General features: G+C 43.1%; 1 protein-coding gene across 1 annotated transcript in view; it reads right to left on the bottom strand.

The window, feature by feature from the left end:
* The window catches only part of lt (vacuolar protein sorting-associated protein light), a 214,925-nt gene that overhangs the window by 169,533 nt on the left and 23,678 nt on the right, over positions 1–21,714 (bottom strand). Inside the window, exons 3-6 of the mRNA XM_075682740.1 lie at positions 18,703–18,798; positions 8,946–9,029; positions 2,512–2,586; positions 688–822 (exon numbers count right to left, since the gene is read on the bottom strand). Coding sequence (XP_075538855.1) covers positions 688–822; positions 2,512–2,586; positions 8,946–9,029; positions 18,703–18,798 — 390 coding nt within the window. The remainder of the gene's footprint in view (positions 1–687; positions 823–2,511; positions 2,587–8,945; positions 9,030–18,702; positions 18,799–21,714) is intronic.

Raw genomic sequence — 21,714 nt, 5'->3', positions numbered from 1 at the left:
GTGAAATCAGCTATTTGGTATTCGCACACCCCTACTACAAAGTGTTAGCTGGAACATTGACACAGTATTCCATCTCGGATGTTGAGGACGAATTTCTTGAAAATGATGCTAAGCACCGGATTTCTACTATATGGATATTACTTAGTGCAGAACTTTAATCCCGCAGCTGGAACGTGCACTCTCAAGTGATTAATTCCAGTTAATTTATGAAAGCTTTGTTAATTAGCTAGCACACTCTGCAATTTATGCTGCAAGTACTGTCTACATTTTCCAAGTAATCTAGCTGATGTGAAAGAACTGTGATATTTACTAAGAAGATGCTTAATGAGTTTGTTTCCATTAAGACCAACTGCCTTCATTAATAGACATCATGCAGTCTCACATAAACTTCATGCGCAGTCTGGTATGTACGAGTACATATGGCAAGTGCATGATCACCTTGAATGAATACTGGGGTTTTACGTGCCAAAACCATGATTTGATTATGAGGAACACTGTAGTGGGGGACTGCGGATTAATTTTGATCACCAGGGCATCTTTAACGTGCCGCCAATGCACGGGACACGGGTGCTTTTGCATTTCGCCCCCATCAAAATGCGGCCACTCCTGCCGGAATTCGATTCTGCGATTTCATGCTTAGCAGCGCAACACCATAGCCTCTAAGCCACCGCGTCAGGTCATGATCACCTTATCAACACCTGTGACAAAACGCCTGCCTGAGCCAGAACGATAGAAGTTTGGGTCAATGGCCACAGCACCGACGGGACGGTCAAAGGTCAGCTTCTGGTTCTGGTCACTCGAATAGAGGCCGTGGACCACCACCTGTGTGTGTAGCAAGCCACAGGCAATAATCAATTCAATAAAAAAAAATTAATTTGTTTGTAGGAGACAATTTACAAAAGGCCGGCCAGAGGGTGAAAGAGTAAAAGTGCCTCACAGTGGCCTCCTCTAACCATTTGCAGTTCGCAAGTAGAGGTGCATGCAGAGAGAGAGAGACATCATTGAGAGACAACAGTATCATTGCAGTGCTCAGGGGAACATGCTTCCTACACGCCATACATTAAAAGCAACAACAATAACAACCACCATGGCGACAACGATAACATGCTTCCAGGCATACAACAAAGCAACAAGTAGGCCACTTTCTCCTTCCTTCACCAAGCAATTTGAGTACATTGGTTTCCCAACTGGCACGATCATAACATCTTACCAATGAGGACTGTAACTTTCTGGCTATAACACCGAAGCCAGACAGATTTCTAACTACAGGAATTGAAGAGGTCCATAGTCAATGCATCCTGTTTACAAGAACTGAGCACTTGTACATTAATTCAACTTACCCACTACTGCTGTGTAAAATTTCTTTATTAAAGTAAAATGTGCACATTAAACAGAAATGTTGCCTTGGCCATTCTCAAACAAATACACGGGGAGAGAGAAGCATTTTTGTTTAGTGTAGTGAAAGACAGCGACAGCATCCACAAATGAGGCGCAACTGTCCAATAAGAGAGCTGCTTTTCTGTTAGCAGAAAAATAAGAAGCGAAATCCACAAGAAAGCTGGCAGCTGCCACCGTGGTGGCCAATAGAATGAGCGCATTGAGGTTTGAGGAGCCAGTCCCAAGAGGGCTACCCAGATATACTGCTGCGCAGCCTCAAGACGGCTCACACTTCGTAAGGCGGCCCATGTCAGTGGCCTATAGTGCCAAGGTGTGGCCCATGTAATGTTCCTTGCTGGTTCCGGCACTTCTTGTAGTTTTTGTTGTGCCTGATGTCCCTAAGCCACCGCTTAAGCGGTTTCTCAAGTTACTTCCACTGCTGGCCAGCTTGCTCCACATGTCATCTTTGCCACAGACATTGTGCTTTGGTTGTCAACAGATACTACCGAGTGTGAGCGCGAATCAAGCTTCGCAGTATGGTGCATCACCAGGACTTCGCATTTTAGAGTGTAACCTGTTTTAGTGAGCCCTGTTGTTACATGTGTAAGAGTACTGCTAATTATATGTCTTACCTGTTATACCTGTCCTACTAGTACCACCTTTGATCCTTACTTCACCACGCATCAACAAATGTGCTGGTCCACATTATTTCCTCTACAGTTCACCCTTTTAGAATAAATATGCATTGCCCTTGCAGAAGAAAGTTTAAAGCCTAGCAACAGGTGAAAGTTTGTTTTATTTGCAGCTTGGAAACCTATACGTGCATCAGGCAACTGTCTCCATCTTGACATACGAAACTGCATCAAGAAAACATAATGATAGTAAATGTAGGAAATCAAGGCGATGGGATAAGTGCCAACCGTCCAATTAATATTGCGCTGTACATTGCACTAACAAAAATGAGATTTCTTGTCCTTTTGTTTAAATGCTACGGCTTCTTATGTAATACATATAACCAACTTGCCTGAGCTATTCTTTTAGTACTTTTCAGCAGGCACACTATAGTGCATCATTGCACCCTTCAGATGTCATTGTGAAGTGGTAGTTGTCACTAGTTGTCTATGCAGAACGCACCTTGCCGTCACGTGAGCAGCTGGCCAAGTGGTCACCCTGTTCATCGATGCTCAGTTGGAGCACCGTGTCCGTGTGCTGAAGACAAAGCAACAATCAGTGGATGAATAATGAGAACTTCAAAAATAAAGTGTAGGTTGGACTCCCTGTCTTGAAGCAAGAACAGCTGACAAAAATAGACTGCTTGACTCTTGTCATTACTGTCACAAAGGAATCAAAATCGCCATGCAGTGACATAACAAAAGCTAGCTGCAGACACAAAACCTTACTTAGGCTTGTTGCATCACGTGGATTTGTTTCTGCTCTGTAATTACTTGTTACACACATTTTTCACACACGGACTAAATTATTCAGGTAGCACGCTTTGTACAACAAAATATAAAGTAAAATGATATACGTCATTGTCCAACGTTTAAGGTTGCACGCTCTTCGTAAGCAGGGTGGATATCATTGGAACTCAACTTTCACTGACACTAATATGTGGCGCTCGGGCAACATACGCCGAAACAAGAATTGAACTATCCGGTACATAACTCAGAGGAAGCACTGGCTTGGGCCTAACTCCAATTGTCCTATTAAAATACATGAAAAACACCAAAACGTTTTCATCAGACAACTGGTGGACCAAAATTAATGAAATTTGTTGCATTTGAGAGAGAACACTTAATTCTAGAAACTGTAAGAAGCAATATTTTGATTTAGGACCACATCATCATCATCATCATCATCATCAGCCTAGTTACGCCCACTGCAGGGCAAAGGCCTCTCCCATACTTCTCCAACTACCCCGGTCATGTACTAATTGTGGCCATGTTGTCCCTGCAAACGTCTTAATGTCATCCGCCCACCTAACTTTCTGCCGCCCCCTGCTACGCATCCCTTCCCTTGGAATCCAGTCCGTAACCCTTAGTGACCATCGGTTATCTTCCCTCCTCATTACATGTCCGGCCCATGCCCATTTCTTTTTCTTGATTTCAACTAAGATGTCGTTTACCCGCGTTTTTTGCCTCACCCAATCTGCTCTTTTCTTATCCCTTAATGTCACACCCATCATTCTTCTTTCCATAGCTCGTTGCGTCGTCCTCAATTTCAGCAGAACCCTTTTCGTAAGTCTCCAGGTTTCTGCCCCATATGTGAGTACTGGTAACACACAGCTGTTATACACTTTCCTTTTGAGGGATAGTGGCATCCTGCTGTTCATGATTTGAGAATGCCTGCCAAACGCACCCTAGCCCATTCTTATTCTTCTGGTTATTTCAGTCTCATGATCCGGATCCGTGGTCACTACCTGCCCTAAGTAGATGTAGTCCCTTACCCCTTCCAGTGCTTCGCTACCTATCGTAAACTGCTGTTCTCTTCCGAGCCTGTTAAACATTACTTTAGTTTTCTGCAGATTAATTTTCAGACCCACCCTTCTGCTTTGCCTCTCCAGGTCAGTGAGCATGCATTGCAATTGGTCTCCTGAGTTACTAAGCAAGGCAATATCATCAGCGAATCGCAAGTTGCTAAGGTATTCTCCATCAACTTTTATCCCCAATTCTTCCCACTCCAGGCCTCTGAATACCTCCTGTAAACATGCTGTGAATAGCATTGGAGATATCGTATCTCCCTGTCTGACGCCTTTCTTTATAGGGATTTTGTTGCTTTCTTTGTGGAGGACTACGGTGGCTGTGGAGCCGCTATAGATATCTTCCAGTATCTTTACATATGGCTCATCTACACCCTGATTCCGTAATGCCTCCATGACTGCTGAGGTTTCGACTGAATCAAACGCTTTCTCGTAATCAATGAAAGCTATATATAACGGTTGGTTATATTCTGCACATTTCTCTATCACTTGATTGATAGTGTGAATATGGTCTATTGTTGAGTAGCCTTTACGGAATCCTGCCTGGTCCTTTGGTTGACAGAAGTCTAAGGTGTTCCTGATTCTATTTGCGATTACCTTAGTAAATACTTTGTAGGCAACGGACAGTAAGCTGATCGGTCTATAATTTTTCAAGTCTTTGGCGTCCCCTTTCTTATGGATTAGGATTATGTTAGCGTTCTTCCAAGATTCCGGTACGCTCGAGGTTATGAGGCATTGCGTATACAGGGTGGCCAGTTTCTCTAGAACAATCTGACCACCATCCTTCAACAAATCTGCTGTTACCTGATCCTCCCCAGCTGCCTTCCCCCTTTGCATAGCTCCTAAGGCTTTCTTTACTTCTTCTGGCGTTACCTGTGGGATTTCGAATTCCTCTAGGCTATTCTCTCTTCCACTATCGTCGTGGGTGCCACTGGTACTGTATAAATCTCTATAGAACTCCTCAGCCACTTGAACTATCTCATCCATATTAGTAACGATATTGCCGGCTTTGTCTCTTAACGCACACATCTGATTCTTGCCTATTTCTAGTTTCTTCTTCACTGTTTTTAGGCTTCCTCCGTTCCTGAGAGCCTGTTCAATTCTATCCATATTATAGTTCCTGATGTCCGCTGTCTTACGCTTGTTGATTAACTTAGAAAGTTCTGCCAGTTCTATTCTAGCTGTAGGGTTAGAGGCTTTCATACATTGGCGTTTCTTGATCAGATCTTTCGTCTCCTGCGATAGCTTACTGGTTTCCTGTCTAACGGAGTTACCACCGACTTCTATTGCGCACTCCTTAATGGTTCCCATGAGATAGTCGTTCATTGCTTCAACACTAAGATCCTCTTCCGTAGTTAAAGCCGAATACCTGTTCTGTAGCTTGATCCGGAATTCCTCTAGTTTCCCTCTTACCGCTAACTCATTGATTGGCTTCTTGTGTACCAGTTTCTTCCGTTCCCTCCTCAAGTCTAGGCTAATTCGAGTTCTTACCATCCTATGGTCACTGCAGCGTACCTTGCCGAGTACGTCCACATCTTGTATGATGCCAGGGTTCGCGCAGAGTATGAAGTCGATTTCATTTCTAGTCTCACCATTCGGGCTCCTCCACGTCCACTTTCGACTAACCCGCTTGCGGAAAAAGGTGTTCATTATCCGCATATTATTCTGTTCTGCAAACTCTACTAATAATTCTCCTCTGCTATTCCTAGAGCCTATGCCATATTCCCCCACTGACTTGTCTCCAGCCTGCTTCTTGCCTACCCTGGCATTGAAGTCGCCCATCAGTATAGTGTATTTTGTTTTGACTTTACCCATCGCCGATTCCACGTCTTCATAAAAGCTTTCGACTTCCTGGTCATCATGACTGCATGTAGGGGCATAGACTTGTACCACCTTCAATTTGTACCTCTTATTAAGTTTCACAACAAGACCTGCCACCCTCTCGTTAATGCTATAGAATTCCTGTATGTTACCAGCTATTTCCTTATTAATCAGGAATCCGACTCCTAGTTCTCGTCTCTCCGCTAAGCCCCTGTAACACAGTACATGCCCGCTTTTTAGCACTGTATATGCTTCTTTTGTCCTCCTAACCTCACTGAGCCCTATTATATCCCATTTACTACCCTCTAATTCCTCCAATAACACTGCTAGACTCGCCTCACTAGATAGCGTTCTAACGTTAAACGTTGCCAGGTTCAGATTCCAATGGCGGCCTGTCCGGAGCCAGGTATTCTTAGCACCCTCTGCAGCGTTACAGATCTGACCGCCGCCGTGGTCAGTTGCTTCGCGGCTGCTGGGGACTGAGGGCCGGGGTTTGATTGTTGTATTCATATAGGAGGTTGTGGCCAAGTACTGCACCAGGGTGGCCAATCCTGCTCTGGTGAGAGAGTGCGTTACCGGTTCTGGTCACCGGGATCAGGCCGCACTCCAGGCCTGTTTGTGCAATTTTCTCAACACACGGTTTTTTTTTTTTTGTATTTCCCGGTGAAGAATTGAGCGGCACCGGCATTTGAATCACGGTCCTCTTGTACTGGAGACGGATACTCTACCGTCCCCGCAGGAGTTAAATTAAAAATTGAATTATGGTGTTTTGCGTGACAAAACCACTTTCTGATTATGCACGCCGTAGTGGAGGACTCCGAAAATTTCGACCACCTGGGGTTCTTTAACGTGCACCTAATTCTAAGTACACGGGTGTCTTCGCATTTCGCCCCCATCGAAATGCGGCCGCCGTGGCCGGGGTCCGATCCCGCGACCTCGTGCTCAGCAGTCTAACACCATGACCACTGAGCAACCACGGCGGGTCCCGCAGGAGTTGTACGCCTCATTTAACCTACAGTGGTGCCCTATTTGATCAGTCAAGGTGGACCAATCTGAGCTCGGTTATACCGCATGGATGGCACTCGGCTAGAGAACCTGGTATTTATGACCTGCACATGTGTGGCCACACATAATTGAGGATATATAATTTTTTTTTTTAGGAGGGTTTCCGTACAGTGATAAAAGGAAGGAAAATACATTAAAAGAAAAAGAAAAAAAAAGGAAAAAAGAGGAACATAACATGTGATTTGAACTCGTGATCCTTCAATGTTGCCCGGAAAGGTAGCTCAGTCGGTTGGTTCGTCAAGCCAACGGTTACTTTCAAGCGCCAAAGCTCCTTATGTTTCGAGCCTCATACTTATGTGGAAAGGGACTGATGTTGTCCGCGGCAGTCGATTTTTGCTGATTCTGAGTGGTTGGAAGGCATAATTTCTTTGAAAAATGGCCGCCAGAGGAGCAGCGTGAACTCAAGCGGCTTTATAGACTAGGAAAACTGCCTTAAAATATTTAGACTTGAGGGGAAGCTTCGTTAACAAACTATATACCCTTTGGCAAATACTTCTGAGAATCAGTAAGCTTAATAAAGGTAGGTGCACAATATTTACAAAGTTGGAGCTTTCAGATATTGCAGTTCTGTAAACTGGAACTGTTAAAGACTCCCAAGTGAACAAATTTGATGTACTAGTTTACAGCTGATGTGAAATTGTTGCAATGCTTATAGGTGTTTTGCAAAAGTTCTCACAAATTAGCCATGCTATTTGAGAGCAGCATATAATACATCATGGTTATACGCTTCAAGTTTCTTAATAGGTGCACTTTACCGAATTTTGATATACTATCATTATTATTCCTGAGTTAGAGAGTTGAAAACTTGGTAATTTAGTTGTTTTTTCAATGCTAAAAAATTGACAGTTTAAATAAAGAATTAGCTTCCTACAATTACTAGATCTTAACATTGACTTTTATATGCAACAAACCTCATAAAGTTTGGTGCATTGGTTGCCGAGAAAAAAAAAATGATTTCCCATGCATTAGATAGGAATTCCTGAGCTAAAGCTTCCCCTTGAATGTGTTAGCACTTGGATCAAAGAGAAGTTAGGGAGGAACACTGAGCCAGTTCAGACTAGCACAATGTTCCCTCAAAGCAATGCTCATACATATATGGTGAACAAAAGAAACTCATTATTCACGGAAGACATGAAGGCAGAACATTCATTTTTTGAATTTCACGCTCCACGCCTGGCATGACCTACTTTCTTCCGGGGCATTTCATTTAAACTAGGTCACAAGAGAAACTCACTGGAGTTTTTACCTACATAAAAAATATGTTATAGGTCACTGAATTCTGGGACACTGGAAACAGATGTACACAGCAGCACTGGTGGAGCCATATTGAGAATCTGATGTCAACTGGAGCACAGACAACTATAATTGCAATGGACATACATGTTCTACCTATCAGCAGGCAAAAAGTCATCCGCACCAAAGTTGTCAGCATATACTCACTTTCTTTCCCCTTTCTGCGAGAACGACACAACAACCTTTCTCAGGCATTGTGGTTGAAGAAAGTGTCAGAAGATATAGCTACAAGCGGTGCACTAACGTGCACTACACATGGCAATTGAAACAGTAGTAACAATATCTGTTAAAAAGTGTGGCTGTCGGTTGTCGTGTGAAGGCCACAATAGAAAGACAGCTTCTGCTACAGCTGAATGTAAGCCGTATTTTGATTTGAAGCCGCACGCTAAACCCTCACTAACCTTGCAGTAATGGGTTGATCATATGGAAAGAAAATGAAGGTCAAAGTTGACTTTTTCAAATTTCACACCAAAGCCCCAGTGCCGGTTCACCAGTGTGACATCACAGATTTCAAAGTAGTTTTTTGAATTTGGGCGTCAAAGCGTCATGTGTCCTGTCTTTCACTCTTTTAGAATACAACGCAACCTATCTTGACCAATAAGAATTTCACTAGGCCCGAGCGGGCACCACACAAAATCTATGAGGAGTTGATGTGGGAGCTTCAAGGTGGCATTTCCACTTGTTTTTAGCTTTTGCATCTTTTCTGGATCGAGCCTCTCCTCCAGGTAAGAGAGGCTTTTTCATAACTACAGAATGATAATTTACTAATATGGCTCAAATTATTTTACTCTTAAGTGTCCTTTGAATTTTTGTTTAGACTGCACAGGAAATATGTAACCATGCCAGCAGGCAAAACAAAATGTTAGCAGGTCATGTGAGAACACAACAAGTGATGGACAATGGCACTTACCAGCTGGAGCTCTTTGTTGCGAATGTTGTTGCCCTGGTGGTCCAGGATGTACACCACACCAGAGTGCATGCCAAGTGCTATGAACTGAAAATTTAACAATGCCAATCTTTTACAACGATGCAGCTCTTTTACACCGATGCAGCCAAGTTTTAAGGATGGGTTTGGCAGTTTGTCTTTGCGAAGCATTCCCAAATAATCTTAAATGTCAGAAATGAAAGTTATTGCAGCTAGTGTCAGACTAAACACGAGCGAAACCCTTCGAAATTTCGAGAGTTACTAACCAACCCTATTTGCAACTAATTATGCAAAAACCAGTTTTTTTTTTTAGTGTCTTTTCAGTTGTTGCTGTTTGTTGCTTTGTACATGACCATTCCTTCGATGTTTGTATTAGTGTTTTTCCTCGCCCCCTTATGTAATACCCCACATGGGGCCTTTAAGGGAATAATAAATGATGATGATGATGATGATGATGATGATGATGATGATGATGATGATGGTGGTGGTGGTGGTGGTGGTGGTGGTGGTGGTGGTGGTGGTGGTGGTGGTGGTGGTGGTGGTGGTGGTGGTGGTGGTGGTGGTGGTGGTGGTGGTGGTGATGATGAAATGTTTGCGCTAAGATGTACCTGTATCATCAAGCGGTTGCAACAGAACTGCACCCATATTCACTCCGACATTTCTAGTCAACATAAATGGTTCTTGTTATTTCATATTTTCAGATACAAGTTATGAATTGACTACCCCCATGTCATATATACTTCAAATCTTCAGAAAATTTGCTATCCAAATGAGCAATTAAAAAGATATCATTTTATGAATGCTGTAATTTGATTTTTTGCCGACAATTAGGGTTAGTTATTAGAATTGAAATTAAGAAACACCTTACCATTGGTTTAAAAAACAATGACACAAAATTTTCGTGGTAAGGACAGCAGTCACAATTTTCGCAGCAGCTGTGAAAAACAACTTGCATCAATTGCTTGGCTTTTCAATGACAATTATGAGCTCGTCTTTTTTCCTGTAGGCGTTTCCCTTTGAAGATGTCCTGATTTTTGTTCTAGGCACGATGTACTTCTATGTTTTATCTACACAGCAGGCCAGTGTAGGTCAGTTTTACAAGAATATTTACACAGCCACACATACAGACAAATGTAGGGTTTTACATGCCAAAACCATGATGTGGTTATTAGGCACACAGCCACACCAAGGAAACATCGTCTGCAGTAGCACCCCCATCATCAGCCTAGTACATATGTCTCTCCAAAGGGCTCTCTAGGCTATCTCCAATTATCCCTGCTTTGCACGAGCTGTCACCACACTAGGCCTGCCAATTTCCAAATTTGATCATACCACCTAACCCACCAACATCCTTGCCCCAACAAAATTTCTACTCCCTGTTATTACGCCACAGACTACTGTTAATTCTACTTCAGTTAATACAGTTTTCAGTTAATTAAATTCCGACCGAAGGTCCCGGCCAGCACCCATACATTTCTATGGACCCAAACTTGCGTTATTTCTATCTCAAAATTAGCCTTCGCCGAATAATTCGAACTTGACTTAGCTTCACCGCAGTACATCCGCATTATGCGGCCAAACATATATAATTTATTGCGGTTAAGTATATCAAGAATAGAAAGGGGCCACTGTCACGGACATAGTATACGTTTCGAAATCACAGCGCCTTTCCCCACTTGGTATGCTTCACTGCATAACATGGCTATACTGTGGCGAAGCTAAATTTAAACGCAAATACTGCGAAGTGACTTAACAGCGCGTTTCGTCATTTTTTCTTTTGCTTAATTTGACCCGCTGGATAGTTAAGACCATTTTTGTTGGTCCCGGCATGAACAACTTAATGGAGGTCTACGGTACTCTAATATGTTATGACCTGGGTTGCGGATAACACATCCTTTTCAAGTTCAGTTTTTCTATTACCCCCTTAACTGCCGATTACGAGATAACTCGCTATCACAACGAGCATCCTCTGATGCTGATGACAAGTTAACTCATCATGAACTTTTTGGCAATTTTTGCATACGTTTATGTGTTCAGTTTTTTGTAATTATGACAAGGTAATATTACACAATGACTTTCACCAGTCTCTCTCTCCTTTTTTTACTTGTAAAAATGCTTTCAGAACTTGTCAAGGCAGTTAAGGGGTTAATCCCAAATAGAATATCAGCTACACGTACCTGCTCTCTAATCCTGCTGTCTTCGTGCCTCACACTGCTACGAGTATCATTTTTTACGGTATATCACCTTGAATGCAGAGTTTGTCCGCAAAGCAATGAGGCTGGGTCTGGTAAAAAGAATTTATTGATCCGATCGGATGTTGATACACTGCCATCAGCACGATTCCCACGCTGTAAAGACTCTCTGGAAGTCAGCTGCTATAACCTCTTTCAGAGACTCTGTGACATTGGACATTGGAGACGTTGAATGGTGGGAACATCATTGAAACAATGACCCTTTAGCCTCTCCTGAGCTTTGGGAATGGGAAAAATTTTGTCGGGCTCACATCAGGGTTCTACGACGGCTGTGCCAGGGTACAACCCTTATCCAGACCAGGTAGGCGGTCACAACGAAGGTGGTGGAGGCTGGAACATTGTTGTGGTGGCGCTTCCAGCAATTGGCAATCTCCAATCATTTCCGTTTGATAGCTCTGTGAAGGCACTCAAGGACTTCTTAGTAGAACACGTCGTTGATGGTTCGTCTCAGAGGTATAAATTTTTTGTGGACCACTCCACTCTTGTCAAAAAAGGCAATGGACAATGTCTTTACCTTGGACTTCGACATTCTTGCTTTCTTGGTGCATGGGGAGTTCGTGGTGTGCCACTCCGAACTTTCATCATCATCATCATCATCATCATCATCAGCCTGGTTACGCCCACTGCAGGGCAAAGGCCTCTCCCATACTTTTCCAACAACCCCGGTCATGTACTAATTGTGGCCATGCCGTCCCTGCAAACTTCTTAATCTCATCCGCCCACCTAACTTTATGCCACCCCCTGCTACGCTTCCCTTCCCTTGGGGTCCAGTCCGTAACCCTTAATGACCATCGGTTATCTTCCCTCCTCATTACATGTCCTGCCCATGCCCATTTCTTTTTCTTGATTTCAACTAAGATGTCATTAACTCGCGTTTGTTCCCTCACCCAATCTGCTCTTTTCTTATCCCTTAACGTTACACCTATCATTCTTCTTTCCATAGCCCGTTGTGTCGTTCTCAATTTGAGTAGAACCCTTTTAGTAAGCCTCCAGGTTTCTGCCCCGTAGGTGAGTACTGGTAAGACACAGCTATTATATAATTTTCTCTTGAGGGATAATGGCAACCTGCTGTTCATGATTTGGGAATGCCTGCCAAACGCACCCCAGCCCATTCTTATTCTTCTGATTATTTCCGTCTCATGATCCGGATCGGCCGTCACTACCTGCCCTAAGTAGATGTATTCCCTTACGACTTCCAGTGCCTTGCTGCCTATTGTAAATTGCTGTTCTCTCCCGAGACTGTTAAGCATTACTTTAGTTTTCTGCAGATTAATTTTTAGACCCACTCTTCTGCTTTGCCTCTCCAGGTCAGTGAGCATGCATTGCAATTGGTCCCCTGAGTTACTAAGCAAGGCAATATCATCAGCGAATCGCAAGTTACTAAGGTATTCTCCATTAACTTTTATCCCCAATTCTTCCCAATCCAGGTCTCTGAATACCTCCTGTAAACACGCTGTGAATAGCATTGGAGATATCGTATCTCCCTGCCTGACACCTTTCTTTATTGGGATTTTGTTGCTTGCTTTATGGAGGACTACAGTGGCTGTGGAGCCGCTATAGATATCTTCCAGTATCTTTACATATGGCTCATCTACACCCTGATTCCGTAATGCCTCCATGACTGCTGAGGTTTCGACTGAATCAAACGCTTTCTCGTAATCAATGAAAGCTATATATAAGGGTTGGTTATATTCTGCACATTTCTCTATCACTTGATTGATAGTGTGAATATGGTCTATTGTTGAGTAGCCTTTACGGAATCCTGCCTGGTCCTTTGGTTGACAGAAGTCTAAGGTGTTCCTGATTCTATTTGCAATTACCTTAGTAAATACTTTGTAGGCAATGGACAGTAAGCTGATCGGTCTATAATTTTTCAAGTCTTTGGCGTACCCTTTCTTATGGATTAGGATTATGTTAGCGTTCTTCCAAGATTCCGGTACGCTCGAGGTCATGAGGCATTGCGTATACAGGGTGGCCAGTTTCTCTATAACAATCTGTCCACCATCCTTCAACAAATCTGCTGTTACCTGATCCTCCCCAGCTGCCTTCCCCCTTTGCATATCTCCTAAGGCTTTCTTTACTTCTTCCGGCGTTACCTTCGGGATTTCGAATTCCTCTAGACTATTTTCTCTTCCATTATCGTCGTGGATGCCACTGGTACTGTATAAATCTCTATAGAACTCCTCAGCCACTTGAACTATCTCATCCATATTAGTAATGATATTGCCGGCTTTGTCTCTTAACGCATACATCTGATTCTTGCCAATTCCTAGTTTCTTCTTCACTGAACTTTGGGGCTTCCGAACTTTGGGGCTTGGTTATGGGGTCGTACTGGAATGCCCATGATTCGCCGCCTGTTATTACACTATCTAAAAAGTACCATTCCCTTTTTATCTGCGCCAACATCTCACGGGACACATCAACTCGTCTTTGTTTTTGTTCATCATTCAACACTTTGGCACCAACTCGAAAAAACCTTCATGTTCAAATTTTCAGAAATAATTTTGTGAATTGTTGTTTTGCACATGCTGAGGACTTCTGACGAAAAATGTGATACTCAAACACTCGGAATACGGGATATTTTTTACTTTTGCCACATTTTCATCCAAACAACTCATTGAAGTGCATCCGGATCACTCCATGTCTTTAATGGTGTTCCCTCTGTTCTTGAACTCACTGAACCACTGAAAAACCTGAGACCTTGACAGGGCGTCCTCTTTGTAAGCCTCCTTAACCAAGGCAAGCATCTCAGAAGCAGTTTTTCCCAGGTGAAAGTAAAATTTAATCGTGTACTGCTGCTCCAGCGAAACCTCCATTTTTGTCATTTTCTGCCGTGACATAAACTCGAAAACAGCTTGTGCCACTTCAGATCCTCACTGAGTCAAAGCTCGGATGTGCATGCCTCCCAGTGCGTTACTCAGCTTCAAACCCCCACCACAAATCCCACTTCCGGGGAGCACACTACCGGTGACTGCAGCGCTGCGCAACAGGCAGTCTCATTACTTTACAGACAAAGCCTATATAATTAAACAAAGATTATGGACTGCAAGTTTTCACAGCAGTGGAGAAGCTGCCATATGAGCGAGACTACTGAGTGATTAGGTTAAACGGACAACATGGTGTGCATGTCAGTACATGACTGAAAGAATAGCATAACATGCCATACCTGTGGAATGATTGCAAGTTGCGCAAGTCAGAATGGATTCACTATAAACGATGTACAAAAGAACCAGGACACAAGCAAAGAATGACAATGAGACAGTGCAGCATCCTTGTCATTCTTTCTTGTGCTTTCATTCTTTTGCACATCATTCATAATGATGCCGTACTTGTGTAATTAATCATGACGTCTGCAATGGGACTCTTAAGTCATGTGCCGCTGCTTCCACAAATCATGCACGTCTTCTGCAATTCCTTTCCATGTCACTAAACCCAATTTCCATCGTTACTTAAAGGTATAGCGACAATAAATTTCTGTAAAAATGAAATTTTGCATGCACATTCAGCTGTGTGCTTTATTTCTCTGTACTGCTCTTACTCTTCATATATTGCAAACATCTGGTGTTCCTAATTACTTATTGAGTTATTCCTTTTTCCTTTGTCATCACTGCTGTGTTGCCAACAATGCGTCAATTCTTATGTTGTTAATACTCATAGCAAGTTACTCTGACACTCTTGCAACTCTGGGACCTCCTCCAGTACTAATACTGAATGAAAGAATGGATGAATTCTCTCGCACGTCCGATGTCTTTTCCCTATGAGGAAAAATTTCACACAAAGTGGCAACAGCCTGCAGGACACCCCCCCCCCCCCCCCTGCATGCAGGGGAGTAACCAGGCTGTCTACCAAGTTGACATTTCCAAATTCCCTGAGTTTTCCAGGTTTTCCAGGTTTTCCCTGAGTGCCTTTGCAAAATTCCCTGAATGAGCCAGAACATTGTTTTATGTCAAGACAGGCTGACACCACGTTGCCCGATGCTGTCACTCTTTAGTAAGCATGTTGAAAAAAAAAAAGAAATGACTTAATCCAGTTTGAATGGTAAGGATTAATATCTATTTTATTTAAAAAGAAAACAGAAGGTAGGTGTTAGTAAAATGCACCGCGAAAGAAATGGTAAAGCCCATTCCAAATTGAGTCGAACATTCTCAAATACGAATGAAAAAGAGATGCATACATAAGTAAATATTTTTTAATATGAGCTATTTCTATCAACTGATAGCAAGCTCATCTGTATGAGGCCCTGAACTTTGTCACAACTAAGGTTCTCTCTCAGCAGCTGGGAAGTCAACCTCAACTGCCATGACATACTCTCAGCCCGTACACAACATCTCAGTGTTGGGTTTCACTGCTTAAAACAGTTTATTTTGGTTTGGATGAGAGACACCTGTATCTCAGCGTCAGCCAACACTTAGTTTCTTTAGCTCAAGCTCCTTCAAAAAGGCGGCGGCACCCTTCCTTTCCCGTTAATTCCTCAGTGCATCGGTCCTTTCTGTTCTCATCCTCCTTCCACCACGCTTTCACCCCATGGATCATCTGAAGCATCCTCTTGGTCAGTTGTACAGTCAACGTCCCAATTTTTCGGATTCCCTAGGGGCCGCAAAAACATCCGAAAATCGGGCAGTCCAAAAGTAATGAATGCCTGTCTTTAACTGCCCTTAAAGGCTAAAATTGCCACAGGCACGCCCGAAAAAAAAAGAGAGAGAGAGAGAGAAAATGATAAATGAAAGGTAGGGAGGTTAACCAGGACTGAGCCCGGTTGGCTACCCTACACTGGGGAAAGGGAAAGGGGGGACAGAAAGATTAAAAGAGAAAGTCTACTGGGGATATCAGTCGGTCACTCAGTCGGATCACAGACACTGACTCAATCTGGTATCTTTCAAATATCGCAGCAGCGCTTTTGTGGCCTTTCGTAGCTGCGATATGCGAGGCCATGGTCCCAAGACCTTGTTCAAGGTGAACGGCTTTCCATCTAGCTGATTGAGAGCTGTGCAGAGGTCTTGCCTTTCATCTTCAAAAGATGGGCAGTAGCACAGTAGGTGTTCTATGGTTTCCTCGACATGGCAGGCATTTTACTCGGCGCTATCAGCCATTCCAATCAAAAGTGCATATGCAATGGTGAATGCAACGCCCAAACGTAAGCGGCACAGCAGTGTTTCCTCATTTCGTGGAAGACCTGGTAACAGCCGCAGTTGCATAAAGGGATCGAGGGAATGCAATTGATGTTGAGTGAATTCAGGTGTGTGCCACTTCTCCAATGTCAAAGAGTGCGCTAGCTTGCCTAAGTGTTGGGCTGCGTCAGTCCGCGATAAAGGTATAGAAACAAGGGTTGCTCCTTCTTTCCTAGCAGCTTCGTCAGCAAGGTCGTTGCTGGAGATACCGCAATGACCAGGCAGCCACTGAAACACGACGTCGTGTCCTTTCGTGATCATGTGATGGTGCATTTCTCGTATCTCCGACATGAGTTGTTCACGTGACCCGCGACGAAGAGATGACAGAAGACATTGTAAGGCCGCCTTTGAATCGCCCAAAAAAGCTCTTAAGGCCTGCCACTGCACTTAATAGGCATATCGGTGCTCGTACTGTGACAGGAGATGGGGGTGCACATGTGTATAATTAAGGAATACATACTGTGTCCTGTGACAATTGCCCCTTCCCACGCGACGAAGAGATGACAGAAGGCATTGTAAGGCCGCCTTTGAATCGCCCGAAAAAGCTCTTAAGGCCTGCCAGTACACTTACTATGCATATCGGTGCTCGTACTGTGACAGGAGATGGGGGTGCACGTGTGTATAATTAAGGAATACATACTGTGTCCCGTGACAATTGCCCCTTCCCACACATGTTATGTTTCACCGCCTAACACTAACGTACTGAGGCGAAGCTAACTTTCGGAGACTGACATTACACATCCGCGCTGTGCTCTGCGAGCTTCAAAGCCAATCGCGAGGATTACAAAGGCGGAGTCGTTGTTATTGGTGATAACGGCGAATTCTTTCAATGAAAAACACGGCACCGCACGGCAAGGAGCTTAATAGCGAACACAGAAGCAGCTAGGCCTAACGTTGCCGCGGTGGTGGTTACGGCTGCCAGCGGATCTGCGTGCGAGAGTGCCGGTTCGAGGCGGCGAGATAATCAAAATAGCGGCGGTGGCGGCTTTGATTAATGCCATTTCAGACCTGCAGTCAGGGCAATATACATTGACTATATGGAGTACGTGGTGGTGCCGCAAAGCCGTGCAAATTATCGGGCATGTCCGAAAAATCGGGCGTCTAGAAAATCGGTCGTTAACTACTCTGGCAATACATCGTGCCGATGACACGGCGTCAATGACGATTCGTTGCGATTCCTCTCTTACTGGAGCCAGCATTAACACGACTTTCGTTCCCTTTCAATAAAGTTACAGTTAATTTTTTCTGATAGAAGCACAAATTCCCTGAGTTTTCCCTGAGTTTTTCCAGACTGTTCGAATTCCCTGAGAATTCCCGGTTATCCCAGTTGGTAGACACCCTGAGTAACATTCAGCTCCAGTACTCATGTCAGCGCTACTGTTTGTCACAATTATATGTAATGCACTACTACTACTACTACTACTACTACTACTACTACTACTACTACTACTACTACTAATAATAATAATAATAATAATAATAATAATAATAAAAATCCTGCCAGTGGGAGATGTCTTGTAAATTGTGTTGTCATTTAAATAAATGATGAATAATTAAAGGCAGTTTAACACTGCAGCCTGTGTAAGCAATCAATTGTTGTACTTGGCAACCAATAAACTCTTGATTAAAAAAAAATGAGCAGAAAGGTAAAAAAGAAAGTTGCCAAGTGAAGCAAACAGGTGATCGTTACTGATAAGTCAAGATTGCAGTGGCAAGTACCTCCTCAGAAAGAGCATGTATACATTCACCAGGTCATTGCCTTTTTGTCCTCAATGTATGTGTACCTCCCTCCGCATTGCCTCAGACACTGTACTGTCCTGAAACTTGTCACTCAAGTAAGGAAGGTTTTTAAGGAATTGCAACCATGCATGTGCCTTCATACGAAGGAGCCATCAGGTCCATTAGGCCTTCCATAGTTTATATATGTCCTGGCTGCTTCACTCAGATGCATTAAGTGGGGGAGGGTAAGGGGAACCTCTTTCCTAATCCCTTTCCAAACTACTGGTTTATACTCTGCAAGTTGTTTTCTTAGCCTCCGCACCTGTTGACCTTGGCTGTTTCCGCATGTGGTGCATGATCACAGTATGCTCACTGCTCCAGAAAAGCAGGGGCACTTCCCCTCTGTGCCACTGTGAATCGTAAGCAAACAATTTCTTAAAGTTCATAGGAACAAAAAGTAGGTGTATCACGTAATTTTTGTTTGCAGGTACCTCTGCTTCATTGTGAAGTTTTCATTGAATATAGTAGTAATCGCATAGGCTTCTGCACAAGCATCAAAAAGTGCTGTGCAGCTTTTTAAAGGATTCCGAGCCTTGTCCTCACCTTAGGGTGCACTGCAATACAGCTGGCCGCACCACTGCGCAGGATTTCGGGCATGTCGTTGAGGATGCGCTCATAGCGCAGCTTTGGCTCCATTTCCTGCAAGAAAACGGGAATAAAAAGTATTGCACTGCGTTCCTAATATGGCCGCTTTCCTGGCATTCTCCCCGTGATCTCAAGGACAAACATCCACGCAACACTATTCACATGTCCTCAATAGCTATCGTGTTTATTTACTCTTGCATAACGCTAACAAATGTGGCAGAAGTTTTGAAAGTTTGAAACAAAGGGCAGGCATTCAAGTGAAATCACGGGCACCCCGTTGCATGTAGACGAATAATGTTCGGTTCGTATGTTGGTGACCGTATTGTGCAGCAACTAAGTGACTTTACCATGTTCCAAGTTCTGAGGGCCCCTGAAAACGTCCCTGGAACAATTTTTGGTGTGTTGAAAATGATCGCTTAGACATACAAGATATCTCTCATAGAAAGCTTTCTCAGAAAAATTTCATGGCAGTATGCTATATTGCAAGAGAGACAACTGGGTCATCCCAAGCTGTGGTGGTCCCTTTCCACTCACATTCTTTGTAACCACGGCTAATGTCCCACCACAATGGGCAGAATGTCGTCCAATGATGTGAGTGTTGTCTCCTTCTGCTTAGTGCGAGCCAACTGTACTTTCTTATCCCTTTCCAAGAAGCTCTTTTTTGTTGCTGTGGTGATGTTGATCACAGCGCGAACAACATTGAAACAAATCTGTTGTAAATTTGCCCTTATGCTCTTTTTTACTCTACGACATAGTGAAGTACGACAGATCCATTCACTTGTACATTTGTATAGCTATGACAGCAGGAAGTTCTGTTCGAATTGTAAAACACGGTTATTTGTTTGGTTCCGTGGCATCGGATGCAAGGCACACATTCACAAACTTGTGGCTGACCTAGCCGATTCGCGACTTTAAAAATAAGTTTTTGTTATGGGTTATATAGCACCTGTATGTGTGATTTGTGTTTTTCACTTCATCGTCATCTGCTTAGCGCCATAACTTTCACTTTTAACACATGTTCCAAGCCTGTTGTACATTTTACTAAATACTTTTTAACAGTGGCATCAATTCCAGCTACAACACTTCAACAAGCAATTAACCTTATGCAATGTACCTACTTCTTCCACAAAGAACATTGTGTCACTTAATTACAGCTGGAGATGTTCTATTTGTAGCAAACATAATCAAGGGTATCACGTGTGCCTGAACTTTAGCATGTATTTTGTGGATAACAAGTTCTAAAGGGAGTACAAAGATTCGTTAAGCCTCTCAGCTGGCTTTTTCAATCATCTTGAACCCATTGACAATCACCTCTCAAACTGGAACAAAATTGTTGGATGTCTATTTACCTTATCAGCACAAGTTATATTGATGGTGATCGAAAAAAATTCATAACCATCTACGAGGCAACTACTGCATTCGATTGCCAGTGTAGTGCATTGTATTTGGAATGTCCAGTTAAGAGATTCACTGAGAAAGATCTGATAGCATTTAGAAATGTACCGGCTTCCTTTTCAACATAAAGAACACTAAAAACTTTTCCATCATGAATATTGCATACTACAAGCTCAAATTCAAGGCCATAAGTGGTGCTATGAGTTAATGTGCACTTACGGTAATGAATTGAAATGAACTAGTACTTTGCTTGCAAAATGTGCATTGAGTTGATTTGCCATGACTAACACCATGATGAAATAATATAGTGGCATAGTTTCCGGAAACACACGAAATATATAATCATAGAATATAAATATACATAGAATATATTCGAAGAAAGCTATGGCTAAAGCTACGTCTGCCAACTCTCCAACTTCTTTATAGGTACATTAGGTGGATCCGGCAATGTTAATATGGAAGTATGTTTGACGTATTTCGTTTCTTTTCAACTTCTATACAGGTATGTTAGACAGATCTGGCAGTATTGTTATCGAAGTATGTCTGACGTGCATAGTTTGTTTTTGCATGTTTCATGTTAAGATACGTTGGGCATAGCCATGCCGAACAGCGAAATACATGCTTTCCTTGTATCGGCACTCATTTTGCATGTGTTGCAGCATGTCTGAGTAAGCGCAGCCCACCCAGATCAGCGTGTTCATCATTGCTGAAACAACTGCCACATTGGCTTCCAGAGTGTTGATGTGCGCTTTCACAGCGAGGAAAACAAAAACACATTGTATTCGGTGCCCCTTGACGCAATACAAAAACGTGTGCTTCTTGCAAATAGACCAATGATGCAATTATGACCGACTAACGATCCACTAAAAGTGTTTGGCGTAAACGCGTCCTTGTTGTAGTGATTTGCAATTGCGAAGGTGTGAAAGTTGAAATTGCGATTTACAAATGAACAAAAAATGTTAACTAACCTAAGCCAAGAACCGAAACTCTTCTCTAAACAGTTAGCTCCGCTGACCGCTCTTCGAGTTGCTTTCAGTTTTCGTGCGCCAACAGGGGCAAGTGACCCTTATCGTACTGTTTGCCTTGTCACTCAAACCAGTTGTTTCTTGACGCTTTTTCGGGAGGCTGCTTTAATCATACTGCTATGCAGACCACTAATATAAACTTAAATTGGTAGCACAAGTTACAGCATCATATGAGATGTCATAGTTCTGCACACGTTTAAAGACATTCTCGGCTGTCTTCGTTTGCACACACTTGTACTTTGATGCTGTTTTGTCTACTTAAAGTAGTGAAGGCTGTAGATGGGGTTCAGCACAAACGTGATCAAGAATACACATGCACTAGATCATTTAGGTGGTAATCAGTGCCAATGCAGTTGAGGGCTCACTTTTCTAACGATACATGCAGTGGCTGTGCTAATACATTATATCTCTGTACATATTCTTACCAAAGTGCGTACTACGAGGCTAGCGCAAACCTATGTGGAATGCAGTTGCGGAAGAGCTTTCTCCTTTTGGATCCACTGCATCTTTAAAACACCAAACTGCATTGTTCCTGTGTACATTTCACATA

Source organism: Dermacentor variabilis, chromosome 2 (genome assembly GCF_050947875.1).
Source record: "Dermacentor variabilis isolate Ectoservices chromosome 2, ASM5094787v1, whole genome shotgun sequence".
NCBI classification, from domain to species: Eukaryota; Metazoa; Arthropoda; class Arachnida; order Ixodida; family Ixodidae; genus Dermacentor; species Dermacentor variabilis.
Note: the sequence above shows the minus strand (reverse complement) of the source record. Positions and strands in the feature narration are given on the sequence as shown.